The sequence below is a fragment of the Orcinus orca genome, chromosome 2 (assembly GCF_937001465.1).
Source record: "Orcinus orca chromosome 2, mOrcOrc1.1, whole genome shotgun sequence".
NCBI lineage: Eukaryota > Metazoa > Chordata > Mammalia > Artiodactyla > Delphinidae > Orcinus > Orcinus orca.
The window spans coordinates 153,766,422-153,787,866 of record NC_064560.1 but is presented as its reverse complement, the minus strand read 5'-3'; the positions used below and the strand labels follow the sequence as shown (position 1 = coordinate 153,787,866).

The 21,445-nt window shown below is 35.4% G+C and overlaps 1 protein-coding gene across 1 annotated transcript in view; it reads right to left on the bottom strand.

The window, feature by feature from the left end:
* GPR137C (G protein-coupled receptor 137C) overlaps positions 1-21,445 on the bottom strand; it is a 55,623-nt gene that overhangs the window by 21,540 nt on the left and 12,638 nt on the right. Inside the window, exons 2-3 of the mRNA XM_004279356.2 lie at positions 3,252-3,295; positions 1,495-1,723 (exon numbers count right to left, since the gene is read on the bottom strand). Coding sequence (XP_004279404.1) covers positions 1,495-1,723; positions 3,252-3,295 — 273 coding nt within the window. The remainder of the gene's footprint in view (positions 1-1,494; positions 1,724-3,251; positions 3,296-21,445) is intronic.

Sequence of the window (21,445 nt, the reverse complement as noted above, 5' to 3'; positions counted from 1 at the left end):
AAATTTAATATCTTTCATATGATAGCGAGGGAAAGGTATTTGAAATAATTCTGGAGGAGTTATCAGATGAACTTCCCTCCTGAGACTGGCAACTTAACTCTATTCAGAGAATTTTCTATATCAGAGTGAGTAAAACCAAACTTAGAAAGTTGCTAGGTATTCAGAAAAGAAGCTCTTTAAATTCAACCATATCTGTGTATGCTTTATCACTAGACAACAAGAGGTATGGATTCTATGGCGATGTTATCACACTAGGAAAAGATGCTGTTGCTACACCAAAAGGTTATGCACCACAACAACAGTGAGTGTATTATTCTTAACACTGAAACTGAAGCCAGAGTTAGCTAAAATATTTAACTTTTAGGAAGTAAAAGTTTAGAAGTTGAATAAAATAATTTTCTGGGTGAGATTAATGGGTTGAAAGTGAGTCTGTCTGTCTATCTGTCTCTCTCTCTCTCTTCTATTTCTATTTTTATTTCTATATTTATATTTCTACTGATATATGTTTAAAAAATAAAGGTAACATCTCCACGTAAACTTAAAGGACAAGTTAATTACCATGCATTTAATTAACTTTAGTAGGACTATATTAAGGATAATAACAATATAGAAGTCTAAAAATATTTCAGAAGACTGTTCTGTTTAAGACACTATCTTGTTTATCTTCAGTGAATAGGCAATGATGCCACATTAAAGCAAGCTTGTATGTATGCATAAGCCCAACGAGCCCAACACCACTCTGGAAGCATAGATGAGGAACTCAGCCTGCGATGGGCTATGAGCCAATATCCAATATCTATGCCCCACATCCAATGCCATACATACACTGGGACACTGATTCATCACTCAACCACATTGTCAATCAACAACAGTAGAAACATTCATGGTTTTCTGTTAATAGGTTAACACTGGTTTTTGTTTACTGACCCGAAGTATAAGGAAAGGGAGAAGCAAGGCATTTATAAATTTAGTTACACGACTAGCTGTTTCAAATGTCATAGGGACTTCATATTATGGGGTGAAGTAACATTTTCTAAACCTTTATACAAATAAACACCCCTTTACCAATATGACACCTTAACGTTGCTAACCCAAATATGAATAGACATGATGCGGTAAATTTGTTTAATGGCAATACTGTCACCCTTACTGATGAAATCTTCAGTTGTTAGTATGGCTTTGTATATTAGACTATTTGTGATACATCTGTATAAATTCTGGTTTCTATCATTTAATTAGCCTCCAGGGTAGAGGATATAAGTCATAGAAAATACAATATGCTCATGATGAGCTTCTTCTTTAAAAAAAACATTGTTTAGTAAGGGCTCAATTTTGAATACCTTTTAATTTCTTGTGATCATTCTTTCATGCTCAAAAATGTACCTGACACTCAGAATGCTTTCTGAAGAATTATAAAATTTCCATTAAAATATGGTTCATAGGATGAAGATTTGAAGTTAGATTTTCAAGTATAAATTTAAGAAATATACTTACCTTTGATTCGAGGTAGACATTTGCTGATGACATTTTTGTAATTTTGCATATGTAACTAACTAAAGAGATGGCACAAAGAATAAACAGGCTATCGTTAATTAATGCTCGAACAAACACAGTCCATTTCAACTGATTTTCTGGGACATCTCCGTGGACTAGCATTGCACAAGTCAAGTTCACCACTAAAAAGAGAAGACTTGCCAATATAAAGCCCAAATGCAACAGAATTCTGAAAGAAAAAAATGAGTTTATTAGATGTTTATAAAACTAATGAGAAATTAAACTTAATACTGAATTAGTGTGTACTTTAAGTACAATAATTCCTTCAGCTTAAACTGCTTGTAATTTAATACAAATTTAATAACTACTCAGAGTTACTTGGGATATTTTTGCCATTATGAAATTAGTATCTAAGCCATTTTAAATGGCATGAGATTCTAAAGCACTAATAAAAATAATCTCATGTGGACTTGAATTCAGTTGTCTCTACCAGGAAGAATAATATTGGACTATTTTAACATTAATTCAAGTAATCCTGAATTTTTCATTTTCGTAACTGCTGAGCACATTTTCTTTGACCTTTCCATTCTAAGAATTATCAGGTTTTTATAATTTGCTTGGAAAATTAATATACAGTATATAAATTTAAATTGATCACTAATATTAACTTTAAGAGGTAAGGGAAATGTGTTTTAAACAATGTTCAGTTTTATGAACATCTGATTATCTATAGCAAACATTTCTTTCAAACAAAACTAAAGAGGAACACAGGGACAATATACGTAGAGTTTCACACACTCATCAGTACCTCATCTTCTTATAAAGTTGCATATTTACTATGCGTACAGAACTACTCCCAAAGTAAAATGCTTAACCACTTCCCCCTAAAAAAAATTGGACCACTTCTAATTTTTAAACTCTTCAGGTAAGGTGTGGCTGTCTGTATCAAGTAGCTGGAACAGCTTCCTGTATGAAAGTAATCCTAGTTCAAATACATTTATACCCCAAATTAACATGATCTAGAAATTTATTTGCCATTCTAATATCTTCCATTTTGGTCACTTTCAATAGTGGGAATCATAAAATGTTGTTTGCCTTTGGGAGTAATTTACACAAGGAAAAACTGAAGGTAATGTGTAATCTGTAACAAGCAATCTTTATTAAGTATACATGCAAAGTACAAAGATTTTAGTTTGAGAAGTTTAGATCTTAATATTCTCTCATATTAAACAATAAAAATAATAATTATATACTTTGAAACCCAAAATGGACCTTGAAATTATCCATGCATCCAGGGGATTATAGTAGTTTAGGAAACAAAGTACCAAGAGGTTAGATGAGTTGCATAGCTGGCAAGTTTGTGGGAGAATTGGTCTGAAACCCAAGGCTTCTGATTCCCAGGTTTAGCAATCTCATTTCTGAGGTGAATCAGTACTGAAATATTACTTATTTCATGGAACTGTACTATATATTCTTACTCTAAACAGCATAATCTATCTTGAGTATTTGTGGACCCTATGAAACAGTCCTAAAACATCTGACATCTGAAGTAGGCCAGTGACAGAGCAGCAAAAAAAGGTGTTTGGCAGCAATACTGCTGAAAGGGAATGACCAGATTACTCAATTCACTTCCTATGAACTAATCTAACTATTTGATCTTCTATAAAACTGCTAAGGCATCCTCAACTACAAAGCCCTTCTACCTTGGGAACTGTACTGTGAAAAAAAATATAGATCTTGCTACTCATGAAACTTACTTGTGTTTGTCAAGTTCAGTTGCACATCTGACTTTACATATAACCTATAAAGAGAGTACAGAAAGAAAGTTTTGAAAACACATGTAATATAGTATTCTTAAATTTGTTTTGATTTTGTGTTTCAAAGTGATACAACAAATAATAATAGATAGCAAGTAAAACTCAAAAGTTAACAGTTGAACTACGCTGGAGAAAACATAGGCAGATTTCCAAAGGTTTAATACAATAAATTAATAACTTTCTATGGTATAATCTTAAATTTCTACATTTTTAAACAGAATTAATTCAGTTTAAACATTTATTGAACTTATTTTTTACATTGGAGTATAGTTGATTAACAATGTTGTGTTAGTTTCAGGTATACAGCAAAGTGATTCAGTTATACATTTACATGTATCTATTCTTTTTCAAATTCTTTTCCCATTTAGATAATTACAGAATATCAATCAGAGTTCCCTGTGCTATACAGTAGGTCCTTGTTGGTTATCCATTTTAAATATAGCAGTGTGTACATGTCAATCCCAAACTCCCTAACTATCACTCCCTGCTACCCTTCCCCTTGGTAACCATAAGTTCTTTCTCTAAGTCTGTGAGTCTGTTTCTGTTTTGCAAATAAGCCAGACAATGGGAAGGATGGCTTGCCACCTATTCTAAACTTCATTATATCACTCATGTTTTGTCTTAAAATGGAACGACTTACTTTTAAATATGAATATGGGTGAGTGTTCTCCCAATATTATTTACCCCTAAGATGAAATAAAATAGTAAAAAGAAAGAAGGGAACAAAAAATGAACACAAAGATGAGATCATATTTAGGGAACTTACTTTCTTCATAAAGCCTTGCAAAAGGCAGGTTCTCAAATATTTGATGAATAAAGTTAATCAGGTAGGTTAAGTAGAATTTGAAATAAACATGGTAACTTCTGAAAACATACTGTGGAAGGTCTCAATTCCTAACTGGTGAATATGGACTTTATTATTTAGATAATGGGAAGATATGGAGGGTTTTTATGTAAGCACTCCAAATCACAGAATTTCATTAATCTGGCATCAACGTAAGGCAACTGCAGAGAAACTTCAGACTAGAAGTAGAAAGACTAATTACAAGACTACTGAAATAGAGTATGAACTTTGAGCGGGGGGTGGGGGGGCCTGGAAAGAAAGAGGCAAGTACAGAACATTATAAAGGAAAACAGTGTAAGTACTCAATAACTTACTGATTCCATTCAAACAGTTACTGAGCACACACTATGAAGGGTACCATGGATTCATACATACAGTAACTGGTTCTGCCCTCAAGGAGCTCAGTATATGAAAGAAAGAGATAAACCAACTATTTTGAAACATTATGTCATCAATGCAAAAGATGCTACCACAACAGCTAAGAAGGGGGATAGACTAATTCAGTGCAGGAAATGGTGAGAGGTAAGGGGAAAGAGGAGAGACTGTGTAAAGGGTCAGGTAGGCAGGACTTAGAGAAGTCACATTTGAGTCAAGTTATGAAGGATAAATGAGTGTTAGACAGGTAAAGGCTCAGGCAGAGATAGCAGCCTGTGCGTCTACTCATATCTATTGTATTTTGGTTAACAAGCTAGATGTGATAGATGATTTTAAAATACTACCCTCTTAATCTCAAATTGTACCACTTAAATCATCCTCAGATACATCTGTTTTCTTTGTCTTTACTACTATATAGCCTTTTAATTGGTCTCTCTGCTTCCATTCTTAACTCCATCTGTATCTTTAGAAGATAACTATTCATTTTGCTATTTTTCCTTTATTCTCACCTCTCTACATGTTTTATTTTTACCTAAAAGTTGTACTAAAATATATATGACATAAAACTACAATTTAACCAGTTTTTAAGTGTACAGTTTCACTGCACTGAGTACATTCACATTGTTGTGCAACCATCACCACCACCCATCTCCAAAACTTTTTCATCCTCCCAAATTGAAACTCTGTATCCATCTAACAATAACTCCTTATTCCTCTCCCCTCCAGCCTCTGACAACCACCATTCTAATTTCTGTCTCTATGAATTTGGCTACTCTAGGTACCTCATATAAGGGAAATTATACAATATTTGTCCTTTTGTGACTGGCTTTCTTCACTCAGCATAATGTCTTCAAGGTTCATCCATGACATCACACATGTAGATGTGTCAGAATTTCCTTCCTTTTAAGGCTGAATAATATTCCATTTTATGTATATATCAAATTTTGTTTAAACATTCATCCACTGATGTTCACCTGAGCAGCTTCTACCTTTTGGATACTGTGAATAATGCTGCTATAAACATGTCCTATACGTGAACATGTTCTATATATGATTTAAAAAATCATTTGAGAGTAAGTTGCATATGTGATGCCCCTTTACCTCTAAATATTTCAATGTATACTTCCTTAAAAAAGAAATTCTCTTATATAACCAGTATGATTAAAAAAATCATAAAATTGATACTGATAAAATACTATTATCTAATCTGCAGACCTTACTCAGATTTTGCCATTTGGTCCCCAAAATGCCATTTATGGGAGGGAAAAATCCAAGATTATACATTACACATAGATTTCATGTATACGTAATTCCTTAATTGTCATTTTCCCCCTTTGTCTTTCATGATATTCAGTTTTAAAGAGTTCAGACCAGTGATTTTGTAGAATGCTTCTCACTGGGTTTATCAGATATTTCCTCATGATTAGATTCAGAATTTGCGTTTTGGTAGGAATACCACAGAAATGATGGTGCTGCATTCTTCTCAGTGCATTATATCATGAGGTTCATGATGTTGATTTGTCCCATTACTGTGAGGTTAACTTTGATCATTGGTTAAGATGGTATCTACCAGGTTTCTCCATGGTTAAGTTACTGTTTTTCCCACTGTAATGAGTATCATGTGGAGAGGTATTCAGAGACTAGTAAATATCTTTTATTTGTCAAACTTCCATACACTAGTTTTAGCATCTATCAATCATTCTTGCCTGAATAAATTATTACTATGATGGAACACCTTCTTTTAAAAAAGTAAATCTGATCATACTACTCCAGGAAAAAGCCCATACTCCTTTGATACAGAAAAGGTCTTTTATCACTTAGTTCCACCTTCCCATCATTATATCCTTTTATCCCCATCTTCAATCTTATGGTCTGCTCATTCTGAATTATTTACAACTTTCAAATAAGGGGTTTAATTTCACATCTCTGTGCCTCTGTACACGCTTTTACTTTACCTGAAATATGATTTCATGGTCATAGAGCAAATTCCAACTCATCCTTCAATACCTTACTCTTTGTCATTTTTTATGTTGTCACCTTAAGTGCCTTAGGAAGAGGGAAACCACTCTGTATCCCTGCATTACAAATCATACTTTATGGCATTTGTTTACATTTTTATTCCCCTCTTAAGAGAGACGTAACTTACTCATATGTATAGCCCCAGTGCCCAGCATGATACCTGGTTCACAGTAGGTTCAGAAAATGTTTGAATAAATGAGCAGTGAATTTAGGTCAAAGCAAGTACTTTGGCATGTTGTTGTGGTGTGGGTGAGTATGGGCAATACAGCACAAGCAGAAACTGAAGGGGGAAGCAGTCGTCCAATCACGGAGACCCTGTATAAAAATGTCAAAGGATTAGACCTTAACTCCCACAAACTCTGTAATATGATTTTATGCTCAAGTGATTTCTTAGGTGACAGTGTAGACAATGGATTAGAATGGCATAAAGAATTCCAGTTAAAAGACTGTTGCATTTGAGTGAGTCCATGCAATCTCATTCTCAGGTTTTGAATCTAAAGAACTGATAGAATGAAAGTCTCACTGACAACAATTTTAAAAAGTCAGGTCATAGAATTGATTCTTAGTTTTAAAATTTATTAGATATAGGCAGAAATAGAGATGGCAGATGAGTTTTGGAATATAAGAAGTAAATCACAATCACCTACAGAGGTGACAGCTGCAACTCAAAGTAGAATATATTTGAGGGAGCAAATGTAGAATGAGAAATCAACCTGTGATATGTTCACATTTATTAGTCAAAATGAAAAAGCCCAAAAAGTGAAGAAAAGAAAGATGACCAAAGGACACAGACTTAAGAATCAGACTAGTCACAGCAGTGGAGTACTTTAGAGGTGAAAGGAAGAAAGTTCAGCCATTGTTAAATTCGGCAAAAAGTCAAGAATAATTAAGAAACAACCATTTGATTGAGGTATCTTGAAGAGAATAGTTTTCAGCGGAATGACAGGAAAAAATGCAAGGAATTAAGATGACAAAGGCAGTGAGCACAGATTATATGAGATATATTTGAAGATAGGAGATAAGAAAAGGAAAATTTGTATTGGAAATCATGTATTGGAATATTGCAGGTTTCTACATGCCAGGTTTTCTACTATGCAAGGGGTTTGCACAGCAAACATCCTTGAAAATTAGAGATAGTGTCTACCTTAGGGTCAGAGGGAAGATCTGTCTCCTGATTGGTATAATATAGAGAACATTTCCCTCCCTGGAGATATTCCAGGGGAGTAAAGTCTTCCTCTCTCTCCTTGGTGAAGATTTGCTTACATTCCAGAGTAAAGATAAGGTCTGTCTGTCTTCCTCATTTTGGGGTTTCTCTCCTGTAACACACCTTGCTGCATACACAGGTAACATCTGGCTCTCATTGTGTTGCCTTACAGGAATTGGGCTTGGGCGCTTGATTCAAAATATTGCTTTGGTTGCTTTTTGTTTTTTTGCCATGAGTAATAAATGGTCTTTTTCTCTGACCCATGGGTCTTCTGTTTTCTGTTGGTATATGTATTATAAAACTGTGGCAGGCTAACCTGTCAGCTTTCAAGTAGGGTAAAATCTCAGATTTTCACAGTTTCTGATTTAATAATCTGCTGATCAAAAATGAACTAGAGGGGGTGAAATGGTAAATGGAGGAGAGTGGGAGTGAGGAAAGGAGAGTTCAATTGCTAAAGAAGGCTCTAGGTGAGGCAGGTCAGCCCTGAAAAGGAAAACACATACTATTGAGTCAAGAGGGTAGAAAAGACAGTTGAAGAAAAATTTGGAGGTCTGCACAGAAAATTTAAAATAATCTACAAACCTCTCTTTGCTAGAATAAGAAGTGGGGATGTAGCACAGACACAACATTTTGATGTAGAGAAGATGGATGAGAGAATTTGGCAGATGGATTCTATTCTTTTCTAGTAAAGTAGGAGGCAAGGTCATATCCTGAGAAGAGATGTTAGATTTAAGCCCTTGGAATATGGAAAATATTTGGAACACATGAATAGAAGGGCTATAATAGATTATATTGAGAAGCAGAGAGGTCCAGTTAAAGTCAGGCAGTTGACAGTATATGTGGTCAGTAAGGGTTCCTAATTTGAAAATTGAAACACTCTAACAGAAAAAAAGATACCATTATAAAAAGTTCAAATAACTACATTGCATTTTTCAAGCAAAAATTTAGAACTATTTAGACACGTGGAACTATTGTAGAGAAAGAAAAAGTGGGTGAGTGAACCACATCGGCACAGCAAAGTCAAGGGATGAGGAATACTAGACTGACCATAGGTTCTAAATGCAAAATGACATCAAAAAGAAGCTAACGGAGTGGGGAAACAAAAGGGGTAAAGTGAGTAAAGGTTAGGATGAGGGTAAAAAACATATAAAGGGATGAATTCCATGTGTATAAGGGGAAAGAGAAGAAACGGGTTGGAAAGAATTGCTTCATTTTCAAGAGTTGATCCAAGGTGTGGTCATGCTGCTGAGTAGCTCAAATAGAAATGGAGGGTTTTAGAGCTCTGAGAAGCCACTGAATTGAGAGACATTGGATGCACTATCAATATGGGCTTTGAAGGACATCTATAGATGTTCAAGAGACAGGGCCAGAAGAAAGAAAGTGATGATTCACCCAGGAAAGTGGAAGTTATTATTATAGCCAGTGATGACCTAATCAGATGGCATGGGTTTAAGACAGATGATGATGGTATAACATCAGAAGGTGTACTGGGAAACATAAAACAGGCTGACTGTTCTTCCCACAAATTGAGATGGGGTGTTTACGAAGGGTTGTCTGGAAAAAGCTAGAGTACGGTGAAGGCATTTAAAAGGTTCAAATGAAGAAGAGAATGGGGACAGGGTAGAAAGTGTAATCTAAAAGGTCATGGGATGGGATAAATAATGAGTGTGAGAGGGAGTTGAGCTGAACAAAGAAAGAATTAAAGGTCAGCAGTGGTCCCAGAATGTTACAATGCATCATATAAACACAACCAGGTGCTTCAATCACATTGAGATTATAATAAGATTAAAAATGATGACCTGATATTAGTAGATTCCAAGTATTTTGTAGAATATAGCTAACAGGACATGATGCTAGGTAAACAAAATTCATATAAAAAATGTCAAGCAATTATCATTTGTTAAGATGTTAAGACAGTGAATGATAGTTCATGAAGCACAGTAAACATGTACTTTATGTAGATTTCCAGAAGTTTAGAATGGTAAATAGCATACATGTAAATGATTTGCTGATGCCAATTTATGTCAGAGGGGCCATATCTTTCCAGGTCTTTCTTAGTATCAGAAAAACTGAATAAATGGGTCATTTTATTTTACTTTTTAATTAAACACTTAAAAAAAATTGAAGTATATTTGATTATATTAGTTTCAGGTGTACAACATAGTGATTCAAAAATTTTTCACAAATTATACTCCATTTAAAGTTATTATAAAATATTGGCCATATTCCCTGTGTTGTATAATATATCCTTGCAATTTATGTACTGTGTACATAGTAGTCTGTACTTCTTAATACCCCTATCTTAATACCCCCTCTTCCCTCTCTCCCTGGTAACCACTAGTTTGTTCTCTATATCCGTGAGTCTGTTTCTGTTTTGTTATATTCATTCGTTTATTTTTTAGATTCCACATACAAACGATAACATATGGTATTTGTCTTTCTCTGTCTGACTTATTTTACTGAGCATAATACCCTCCAAGTACATCCATGTTGTTGCAAATGGTAAAATTTCATCCTATTTTTATGGCTGAGTAGTACTCCACTGTATGTGTATACCACATCTTCTTTATCCATTTATCTGTTGATGGACACTTAGGTTGTTTCCATATTTTGGCTATTGTAAATGATGCTGCTATGAACATTGGGGTGCATGTATCTTTTTGAATTAGTGTTTTCACTTTTTTCAGATATAAACCCAAGAGTGGAATTGCTTGATCATATGGTAGCTTTATCTTTAGTTTTTGAGGAAACTCCATACTGTTTTCCATAGTGGCTGCACCAATTTACACTCCCACAAACAGTGTATGAGGGTTCCCTTTTCTCCACATCTTCACCAACATTTGTGGTCTTTTTGATGATAGCCATTCTGACAGGTGTGAGGTGATATTTCAATGTGGTTTTGATTTGCATTTCTCTGATGATTAGTGTCTGTTGGCCATCTATATGTTTTCTATGGAAAAATCTGATTAGGTCTTCTGCCCATATTTTAATCAGGTTGTTTGTTTTTATTGATGTTGAGTTGAATGAGCTGTTTCTATGTTTTGGATATTAATCCCTTATTGGTCATATCTGCAAATATTTTCTCCCATTCAGTAGGTTGTCTTTGTTTTGTTGATGGTTTCCTTTGCTATACAAAAGGTTTTATGTTTGATTGGGTCCCATTTGTTTATTTTTGTGTTTGCTTTCTTTGCCTTAGATCCAAAAAATATTGCTATGATTCAGGTTAAAGAGTGTTCTGCCTACGTTTTCTTCTAGGAGTTTTATGGCTTCTGGTCTTTAATCCATTTTGAGTTTATTTGTGTATATGGTGTGAGAATATGTTCTAATTTCATTCTTTTACATGTAGCTGTTCATTTTTCCCACACCACTTATTGAAGAGACTTGTCTTTTCCCCATTGTATATTCTCGCCTCTTTTGTCCTAGATTAATTGACCATAAGTGCATGGGTTTACTTCTGGGCTCTTTATTCTGTTCCATTCATCTATAAGTCTGTTTTTGTGCCAGGATAGACTGTTTTGATGACTTAACTTTGTAGTATAGTCTGAAGTCAGGAGCATATCTCCAGCTCTGTTCTTCTTTCTCAAGATTACTTTGGCTATTTGGGGTCTTTTGCATTTCCACACAAATTTTAGAATTTAAATGGGCTATTTTAGAAGGATATTATTATTTATTCTAAAATTATGAACAATTATATGGGTTGATGGATATCAAATGTTTTTCATCATATAACCTACTTTTTTCCCTACCTACAAACTAGTAGTCCCTAATTTAGAAAATATCAGTTTATAATTTTTGAATTAATGAAGATTTAAAACACTCATCACTAGCAAACATTTTAAAATATTTAACCTATTTATGAATGATCTGAAATGATTTTGTTATTTTGTAATTCAGACTCTCATTTTTGTCTCCCTATTTAGTTCTTCAAGTAGAGGGAAGAAAGATGAGAGTATGATAAATATATTTTATTTGTGAATGTTATCTAATATAAGTTTAGTTAATACAGGTATCCCAAGATTTGAGGAAGAGTCACCATGGAGCTATATATCATTTACTGTCTCTCATGACATTCAGAACCATGCTGCTTGGAGATAGTAGATACTGAAATACCTATAGAATGGGTGCTTTTCTATACAATTTCTTTTTTTTAATTTTTTTTTTTTGTGGTACGTGGGCCTCTCACTATTGTGGCCTCTCCCATTGCGGAGCACAGGCTCCGGACGTGCAGGCTCAGTGGCCATGGGTCACGGGCCCAGCTGCTCCACGGCATGTGGGATCCCCCCCGACCGGGGCATGAACCCGCATCCCCTGCATTGGCAGGCAGACTCCCAACCACTGTGCCACCAGGGAAGCCCCTACAATTTCGTTTTGTCAAGTCAATTTTCCCGTGTTTGTTGATTTGAAATAGAAACTTTATTGGAGAACATATCTATATAAACATTGGAATTGATGCAAAAATAAATTGGGGTGAACAAAGTCTCTTCCCCATTCTGAATAGATAGGCATATATTTCCAACTATGTAGATTTCTTTCACAGAAGCAGTTTCCTTAGATTCCATCTCAATTTAAGTTCCTATGGAGAGTAGTGCACCATTCCCAAGCTTGCCCTTGCTAGTGCTGCATATTAAAAAAAAATGAAGCTTTTGGGCTTCCCTGGTGGCGCAGTGGTTGAGAGTCCACCTGCCGATGCAGGGGACACGGGTTCGTGCCCCGGTCTGGGAAGATCCCACATGCTGCGGAGCAGCTGTGCCCGTGAGCCATGGCCGCTGAGCCTGCGCGTCCGGAGTCTGTTGCTCTGCAACGGGAGAGGCCACAGCGGTGAGAGGCCCGCATACCGCAAAAAAAAAAAAAAAAAAAAAGAAGCTTTTATATGCCTTAGCTATAAGGTGAGTAGCCAGACTTTTCTCAGATGTTCTCTTTCAATGCCTATCCTATATTTCATTTTTTAAAAACTCCTTTTTAAAAATCTTCTAAATATTTTTTCTTTACAGCAGCCTCTTCTTTCTAGGATACAGAGGATACAATCTCTTTCTGTCACTCTCTTAGGATACTAACATCTTTTTTTAAATTTAAAGTTTCTTCTCTTTGCTTAGTCTGTTTTCTCTCAAGTTGCTTAAAAATGATTTTATACAATTAAAGTGGGGTGTTTTGATTTACAATTTAATAAAATTCCATGTTAATACTGAAGATAAATGTCTAATTGTTCTCACCTGAAACTCCACTAAAACAATAGCAAAGGGATTTTCTTAAAAGAGATAAACCCATAAATGTGAGTAGAATGGGAAAGGATACAATAACAAAGTGTTGGAAGCTAGAAAGCAGATGGATATGTGTGCAGAAAAGAGTTAATATAGTATGCCTGAGACTGCTATCCTTAGAAAAGCCTGCTTGTAAGGCTGGTACTTGGCTGGCATTTGGGAACTTGGATTTTTGGGAAGATTCTCACCATTCCCTAAATGATAAATGTATTTCATTGTGCCTAAGCTTTTTGTGCAAACAATATGGTTTATACACAACACCTGCTTTCCTTATGGAAGTCTGGAATTTTGGTGTTGGGCAAAGAGTGCTTACATGACTAAGCCCCAATAAAAAACTTTGGCACTGAATTTCTAATAAGCTTCCTTGGTAAGTAACATTTCACATGTTGTCACAACTCATTATGGAAGGAATGTGGCCCTACTGGGAGAGGACTCTTGGAAGCTTGTTCCTGGTTTCCTCTGGACCTTACTCCATGTGTCGTTTCCCTTTGCTGATTTTACCCTATCCATGAACTGTAACAAACTGTAACCATGAGTATAACAACTCTAAGTCCTTCTAGCAAGTCCCTGAGGCTGAGGGTGGTCTTAGGGATCATCAACAAAATGTGATGAATCCCAAGCCAGTAGTGAGGAGGACTGAGAACCAACCTGATAAATATTTCAGAATCTTCAAAAGGTTCAGGAACCAAGAGAACCAAGTACCACTGGAACTGAGAGGTGGAAGTGGCTAAAACAGGGGTAGATAAAAGCTGTTTAAGAGCAGTTAGATCCCTAAATCTCTTTCCCTAGCCCATGCCCTGAAATGCCACTTATTCATTCTGCCAGATATCTGGGTGTTTATTTTCTGAAGAGGCTATTCTGGCCTGGAGTAAGAGTTAGATGGCAGGCACAGTTGATAGTTTGGCACCATTCCAAAAAACAGGGGGATTAGTAATGAACACCAAGTAAAGGGATTCCCCCATGCCCAAACCCTCTTCCCTGACTAGGTTCTCAAAGTGTTGTAAACTACACCTTTATTCTCTGAAGGATTAGAATACTTTTCCCCCAGAGAAATCTGAGTGGCCCAAGAGGAAAGACCTAAGTATACCATCATCATAGGTTCCCTAACAAATCGTCCAGCCAGATCACCTAGTGTGTACATGCCTCACCCACATGCTTAGAGCTTCCACTCTTAATTATGAACAGACAGCCAAGGATAACCAGATAGCTCAAAAGTTTTCAATGAAAGATAGAGATCACAACAAACTAATAGAAAAAAGAAAATTATAAACAAAAAACTAAACAATGTTATTATTAATAGAATCAGAGAGATAAAATATTGTGTTCATGAAACAAAAACAAGATGCTGTTAATAAAAAAAAATTCAGAGAAAAAAAAGAGCTTATAGAAATTAAACAAGCTAGTAGAAATTAAAATGTCAAGAGAAGGGCTAGAAGTTGGGGGAATCTCCCTAAAAAAAGTAGAGACAAAAGACAGATGAAAAATAGGAGAGAAGAGGTAACAAAAAGATCTGTTTGGATGTCCAACATCCAAATGTTAGGAGTTCCAGAAGGAGAGAACAGAAACAAAGGAGGGGAGAAAATCAATGAAAAATTCAAGAATGTTTCCCTAAACTAAAGGATACATGTGACTAAATTAAAAGGGCATGTTCAATGCCCAGCAAAATGGCTAGAAAACAGATCCATGTGAAGAGACATCATTTCAGAACACTAGGGTCAAAGAAAAATCTAATAGTTTTCAGTAAAGAAAAGAACAATTCACATAGAAATGATCAAGAATCAGAATGGCTTTCAAGCTTCAATAACAACACCGAAAGTGGAGCAACACCTTAAAAATCCTCAGGGAAAATTATCTCCAACCTAGAATTCTATAAACTATCAATTAAATATGACAGTAGAGCAAAAAATATTTGACATGAAAAGCCTCCAGAAATTGCTCACCAAGTACCCTTCCTCAAGAAGGCTCTAGAGGATTACTTCACTGAAAAGTATGCAGCAAAGGATTAACTCAGCAGGCCTGAGTTGTCTAAACCCTGCACATTCCACAGAAAGATCTGGCTCTTGCCTAGCTCTTGGAAGATATTTCTGAATCCTTGGAATATCTTGCCTGATAAGAATATCTTTGTTTACCTGGGGCCTTGGGCCATACCAAATAATTTATGCTAACAATGTGATTTATGGTGGCCATGTGACCACCATAATAATTTATGCTAACATGTGATTAATGTGACCCCGGCCATTTGGTATCATTTTGACCTTTGAAGAGGTTGGAGACTGAGTAATTAAAGTCTGCCAGGGAGATGCTCCATGCCTATCTGGCTGATCCCCAATAAAAAACCTGGACAGCATGTCTTAGGTAAGCTCTCCTGGTTGGCAATACTTCATAGGTGTTGTCACATATTGTTGCTAGGAGAATAAGCACTGTCCGAACACTCTGCTGGGATAGGACAACTGGAAACTTGTCCCAGCTTCTCCTGGACTAAGAGAAACCTTAGAGATTTAATTCAATAACTTAATTTTATAAATAAAGCTGCACTTTAGAGATTAAGTGGATTGTCTAGGAATACACAGGAAATGGAAAGGATTAAAACCCAGGTGTCCTGACTCCTAATTCAAGGCTCATAGGGATCCTGGTTTTCTTTGATACATTTGTACATTTAGATCTTTCATGGTACATAGTTCAAGTTAATTCCTTCATTTTTAGGGTGACAAATACTGCTTTATTAATAGTAGTGTCATATATATGTCACTGCAACTATTTGTTAGCTGCTCAAGACCTGAAGAATTAACATGCCCAAGAAAAATATATTCAGAAACCAAATGATCAGTTTAGTAAAATATAATGATCTAGAAGCAGTTTAACACCTTCATTTTGTGTTATTTTTCAGACTATCAAGTACTTTTACCATACCCTTTACTTAACTAGAAGTGTATATATATATATATATATATATGTTTTTTTTTTTTTCTTTTTTTGCGGTATGGGGGCCCCTCACTGTTGTGGCCTCTCCCGTTGCGGAGCACAGGCTCTGGAAGTGCAGGCTCAGTGGCCATGGCTCACGGGCCTAGCCGCTCCACGGCACGTGGGATCCTCCCCGACCGGGGCACGAACCCGTGTCCCCTGCATCAGCAGGCGGACTCTCAACCACTGCGCCACCAGGGAAGCCCTTAGAAGTATATTTTTAAAAAAGCATAAATAACTATTTTTTCAGGAATGAAGTATTAATTTTATAAGGAGGAAAATTTGTGAGCTTTCATTATTGAAAATCACCCTGAAATATAACACGTTACTATGGATTGCTCATTAGTTTACTATGCACAGCTCTGAAGAAAATTTAACATATATTAAGGAATATAAAGAATTTATTTCTGAACTAAGAGTCTCATACATTATGGATTTAGAATTGTTAGGAAATTAATCTAAATTGTATTTGGGCTGAAACTGTGCTATCCTTTAAAAAGTTTTTCCAACACAAAATCCCCCATTGTATATTACTGATTTTCATAAAACCTTTCATGCTTTTCAAACTAGGAAGATAGCAGAATTGCTTTTTGTAAAGATAAAGACAGAGAGCCAGAGTCATTGGAGAATATTGTTCTGACAGATAATGGTGGGGAAAAAAAGGGCAGAATGTATCAGAAGAAGTAATAGAATATCCCAAGGGAGACAAAGGCAGAAGGAACACTGCTTGCTTCCTTTCCATCTAGATTTCTTAAGAACAATAACAGTTTGAACATAATCAGTGATGATGATCATTCACATTCGCTTAAAACCTGCTAATTCCACGGTATGACAGAAAAGTTCCCTAGAGTACACAGTATCACCTCAAACCAGCCTAGGTGGCTTCATCAGCAACTAGACAAAGTCCTACACAATAGCTGAGGAAAGAGCACAAAAGTTGAAGAAAATATTACTTAAGCATTTTTATACTGAGATATTAAAGCTGAAAAAAACTGTAGCATGTGATCAACATGCTAATGAAAAATGGCAGCTGTAATTGAATTTTTGTTAAAAGTTAGAACATACAGATTTGAAATATACAGCTACACCTTATTTCAGAAAGCAGATGATTCTAAATATTTAAATACTTATGTCCTAAACAAACTAAACTTTGGTTTTTACATGATATGTGTAATTTAAAAATTGGCATTCATATCTCAGAGGTAGCATTCACAGACACTGTATTAGATTTCAGAACTAGGTCATAAAGTAAGAAGAGATTTTTTTAAAGAAACCCTCAAATTCTAGAAGGTTTATCAGTGTCAGACTATGAGAACTACAGGTGTCTTAGATATCACTGAGACTAACCACTTTACAAATTAAACAACTGGCCCAGAAAAGTAGTGATTTGACAAATATCAATTAGCCAAGTAGAATAGGATTTGGACCAGAACTCATATTCTCAGAATTCTAGTTCAGGACTATTGATGAAATTAAACTACTTAAACAGACCCCTCAACAAAGTTAAAATAAAAAGATAACAAGGACACTTAATTTATAGAAGTTTGTCTTTAGTTAAAACAAGTTAGATGCAAAGTTCTACTTCGCTAAGTTAGAGATTCTGATTTTATTTGTGTGGAGGAAGAGAAGGAAACATTTCTTTTAAACTCCTTTACTTTACCATGAATTTGCTCAACCATCCAAGTCATTAAGTATTGATCACACATATTAGGTGCTGAAGAGCATGCAAAATTTCCTTCAAAACAAATGTACAATAATGGCTGACCTAAAGCAGTGTATACAGTATAGTAGAGCGAGGCAGACATTGATGGTATATCACAAGGGGATGTATGGTACTTTCTTTATATTTGGTCAAACTTAGAACAACATAAACCTCCCATAAATTAAGGTGTAAATTACTCAGAGTTCATTTTAACTAATGTTGATGGGTATTAAATGTAATTTAGCTTTGTTATACGGACATTATAAAGAAAATATGGCGTTGATTTGTTTTATTCCTCTAAGGAAGATAATACAGAAAAAACAAAAGGGGGAGGAGAAGGAAATACAGATTAGTAGCCTATGGGTTGGATCTGATTCACAAAATGTTATGTTTGGCTTAACCAGTGTTAGCCTATGGTATTTTTTTTTTAAACAATACTTCAATTCCATTATTTAAAAAGTAGATTTCCTATTAAAAAATCCAAATTTCTTTCTCTTGAAAAATCAGATGATTTGTCAATGTCATCTCACAGCTGGAACTGAATTAATGTAGTGCCCTCTTTAGATATATGCTCTCAAGTACACCATAGTCACTACCATTCCCTATTATCTCTCAGAGGGTAATATCCAGGGCCCTCTATGCCTTTGAGTTTGGGACCCCTGTTTTAAAGGAAGCTCTTTTTGAGTAAGACCCAGAGGATATAGACACAGCAATTAGGAGGCTAACTGCCATAGACTAGGCAATAGATAGATGGTAGTATGCACCAGGCATTGTGGATGGGAAGAAGTGAATGGACTTAAGAGATGTTAGGAGGTAACAGACAGGATTTGGTAATGGGGTGAATGTGAGGTATGAGAGAGAACGCAGCAGCAATGACTCATAGGTTTCTGAACTACGTAAATACATGGATAGCAGTGCCAGTCACTGAAATGGGGAAGAAAAGAGGAAGGTGAGGTTTTGGGGAAAATAGGGGTAGCGTGGGGAGGGAGGAGGAAAGATCCTGAGCTCAGTTGAATATGCTGGATATGGATGTGCTGAATCTGAGGGCTTCAGATATCCTTGAAGAGATGTCAAATAGGTGTAGAATATAGAAAGCGAGAGCTCAGAGTCTGTGTTAGGATCATAGATATGTGTACGTGAGTCATCTGCTTTTAAGTGGTATGATACCAAGAATGTGGATGTAATCACTTGGCAAGAGCAAGGGACCTAGGCTTAGGTCTTGAGAATCTTCAACCTCTGAGGGCAAGGCAGAGGCAGATGAGCGTGAAGAGAAGCAAGCAAGGTAGTTGAAAAAAAAAAAAAAAATCCAGGACAGTGTGCTAGCCAGTGGAAGTGTTATAGAGAAAATTATGGAGTCAATTGCTGCTGAGAGATGAACCTGGGTGAGGACTGAAAAGTGCCTAATGAACTTGTTGATAGGAAGGTCACTGTGAGCCTTAGGCAACAGCTCTTTTGGTAGAGTGATGGGGCAAAGCAGATTAGAGTGGCTGGGGAAGTGAGAAGATGGTGAGTACATACATGGTCACCCCTGAAGAAATTTGACCATGAAAAAAAAGTATGAGGTAGCTCTTGGTTTTGTTAAGCCTCTTCATTATTATGTTTTCTATTTTATTAATCTCTACATTAATTTCCTTCTGCTTGTTTCCTTTGGGTTTATCTTTTTTTTTTTTAACCTAAAATTGGATGCTTACTTAATTTGCTAAATTTCAGGCTCTTCTTTTCTAATGTAAACATTTGAAGTTCCAGATTTACTTCTGTGTGCCAGTTTAGCTGCTTCATATAAAGTTCTGACATATAGTATTTTTATTATCATATTCTAAGTATTTTCTAAATTTCATTGTGATTACATCCTTTACCCATGTGTTCATAAGTGTTTAAAATTTTTCTAAATAAACTTTCACACTTTATTTCTGTTACTGAATTCAAAGAGTTATTTGGGGGTGAGAGAACATAGTCTAAGAAATCCCAATTTTTTGAAATTTAATATTAATAGCTAACAATCATCACCATTTGGCAGGTACCACTCTAAAGATTTTATATGAATTATATACTTTACTCCTCACAATGATTCTATGATTCTATGAGGTAAGTACTATTATTATTCTCATTTTTATAAATGAGGAAATAGGCATAGAGAGGTTATGTCATTTACCCACATAACTTTATGAAGTTACACAGAGCTGACGGGGCTACACTTTTTACATTCTTCCTCACTTTAGGTCTTATTCTCAGATTATATTTCAAACCTCTGCACTGTTTTTGTTTTTGCAGGGGGAATCAATTTCATTGAGGTATAATATATGTATGTGGGTGCACAATTTGATGAGTTTTGTCATACTTTTGCAACCTGTGAAACCACCATTGCAATCAAATACAGAATCTTTCCACACGCACTAAATTTCATCCTGCCCCAGGCCCCAAGCAATAGGTAATCCACTTTTTGTGACTATAGGTTAGTCTGCAGTTTCTAAAATTTAATATAAATGTAATGCCATAGTGTGAGCTCATTTTTGTCTGGCTTCTTTCATTCTACATACTGATTTTTTAGATACATCCATGTTGTTGTTTTTATCACTAGCACGTTCCTTTCTTACTGCAAAGTATACTCCTTTGTATGGATATACCATATTTTGTTTATCCCTTTGCTTTTTATGGATATTTGGGTTAATTTCAGTTTTGGGCCATTGTGAATAAAGCTAATACGAACATTCACATTCAAGTTTTTGTATGGACATATGCTTTTGTTTCTCTTGGGCTTCTAGGACTTCAACAGCTGTTTTATGGCGTTTCACTTTTCAAAAACTGTCCAACTGCTTTCCAAAGTGGTTGTAAAACTATATTCCTATCACCAGGGTATATTTTCTTATTAATACACATCTTTGGCAATACTTGGTATAGTCTTCTTAATTTTAGTCTTTCTAGTCAATATTTAATGGTATCTCATTGTTGTAATTTTCATTTTCCTGATGACTAACGATCATGAGCATATTTTCATGTGCTTCTTGGCCACGCATACATCTTCTTTTGTGAAGTGTCTGTTAAAATATTTTGCCCATATTTATTGGATTTTCTTACTGTTGAGTTGTAAGAGTTCTTCATTTATTCTGGATACAAGTACTTTGCCAGATACATGTGCTGCAAATCACTATCCATTTTGCAAAAAACAAGCTTTTATTTTGATAAAGTCTTGTCAATTTGGGTTCATGCTTTTTGTTTCCTAAGAAATGTTTGGCTCCTACAAAGTAATGAAGATTTTCTTCTACGAGTTTTAGCTTTTACATTTAGGTCTATGATCCATAGCAAGTAGATTTCTAAGTATGGTGTGACGTAAGAATCAGTATTCATTGTTCCCCATATGGATACCCAATTATTTCAGAACATTTATTGAAAAAAATGTTCGTTTCCTCACTCAATTACCTGAGCACCTTTGTAAAAAGTCTATTGACTATATATGTGTGGGTCTAATTCTGCATTCTCATTTCTTCTCCATTGATCTATAAGTCTATCTTTTCCCTAGTATTACAATGTCTCAATTACTACAGATTTACAGGAGGTCTTGAAATCAGGTAGTGTGATCATCCAACGTTGGTTTTCTTTTTCAAAATTGTTTCCGCTATTCTAAATGCTCTGTATTTCTACATACATTTAAAAATAATCTTGGCAACTGCTACCAAAAAATCCTGCTAATATTTTAATTGGGATTGCATTGAATATATATATCAATTTAGGGGAGAAGTGATATGTTAAAAATAATGGGTCTTCCAGGGTATT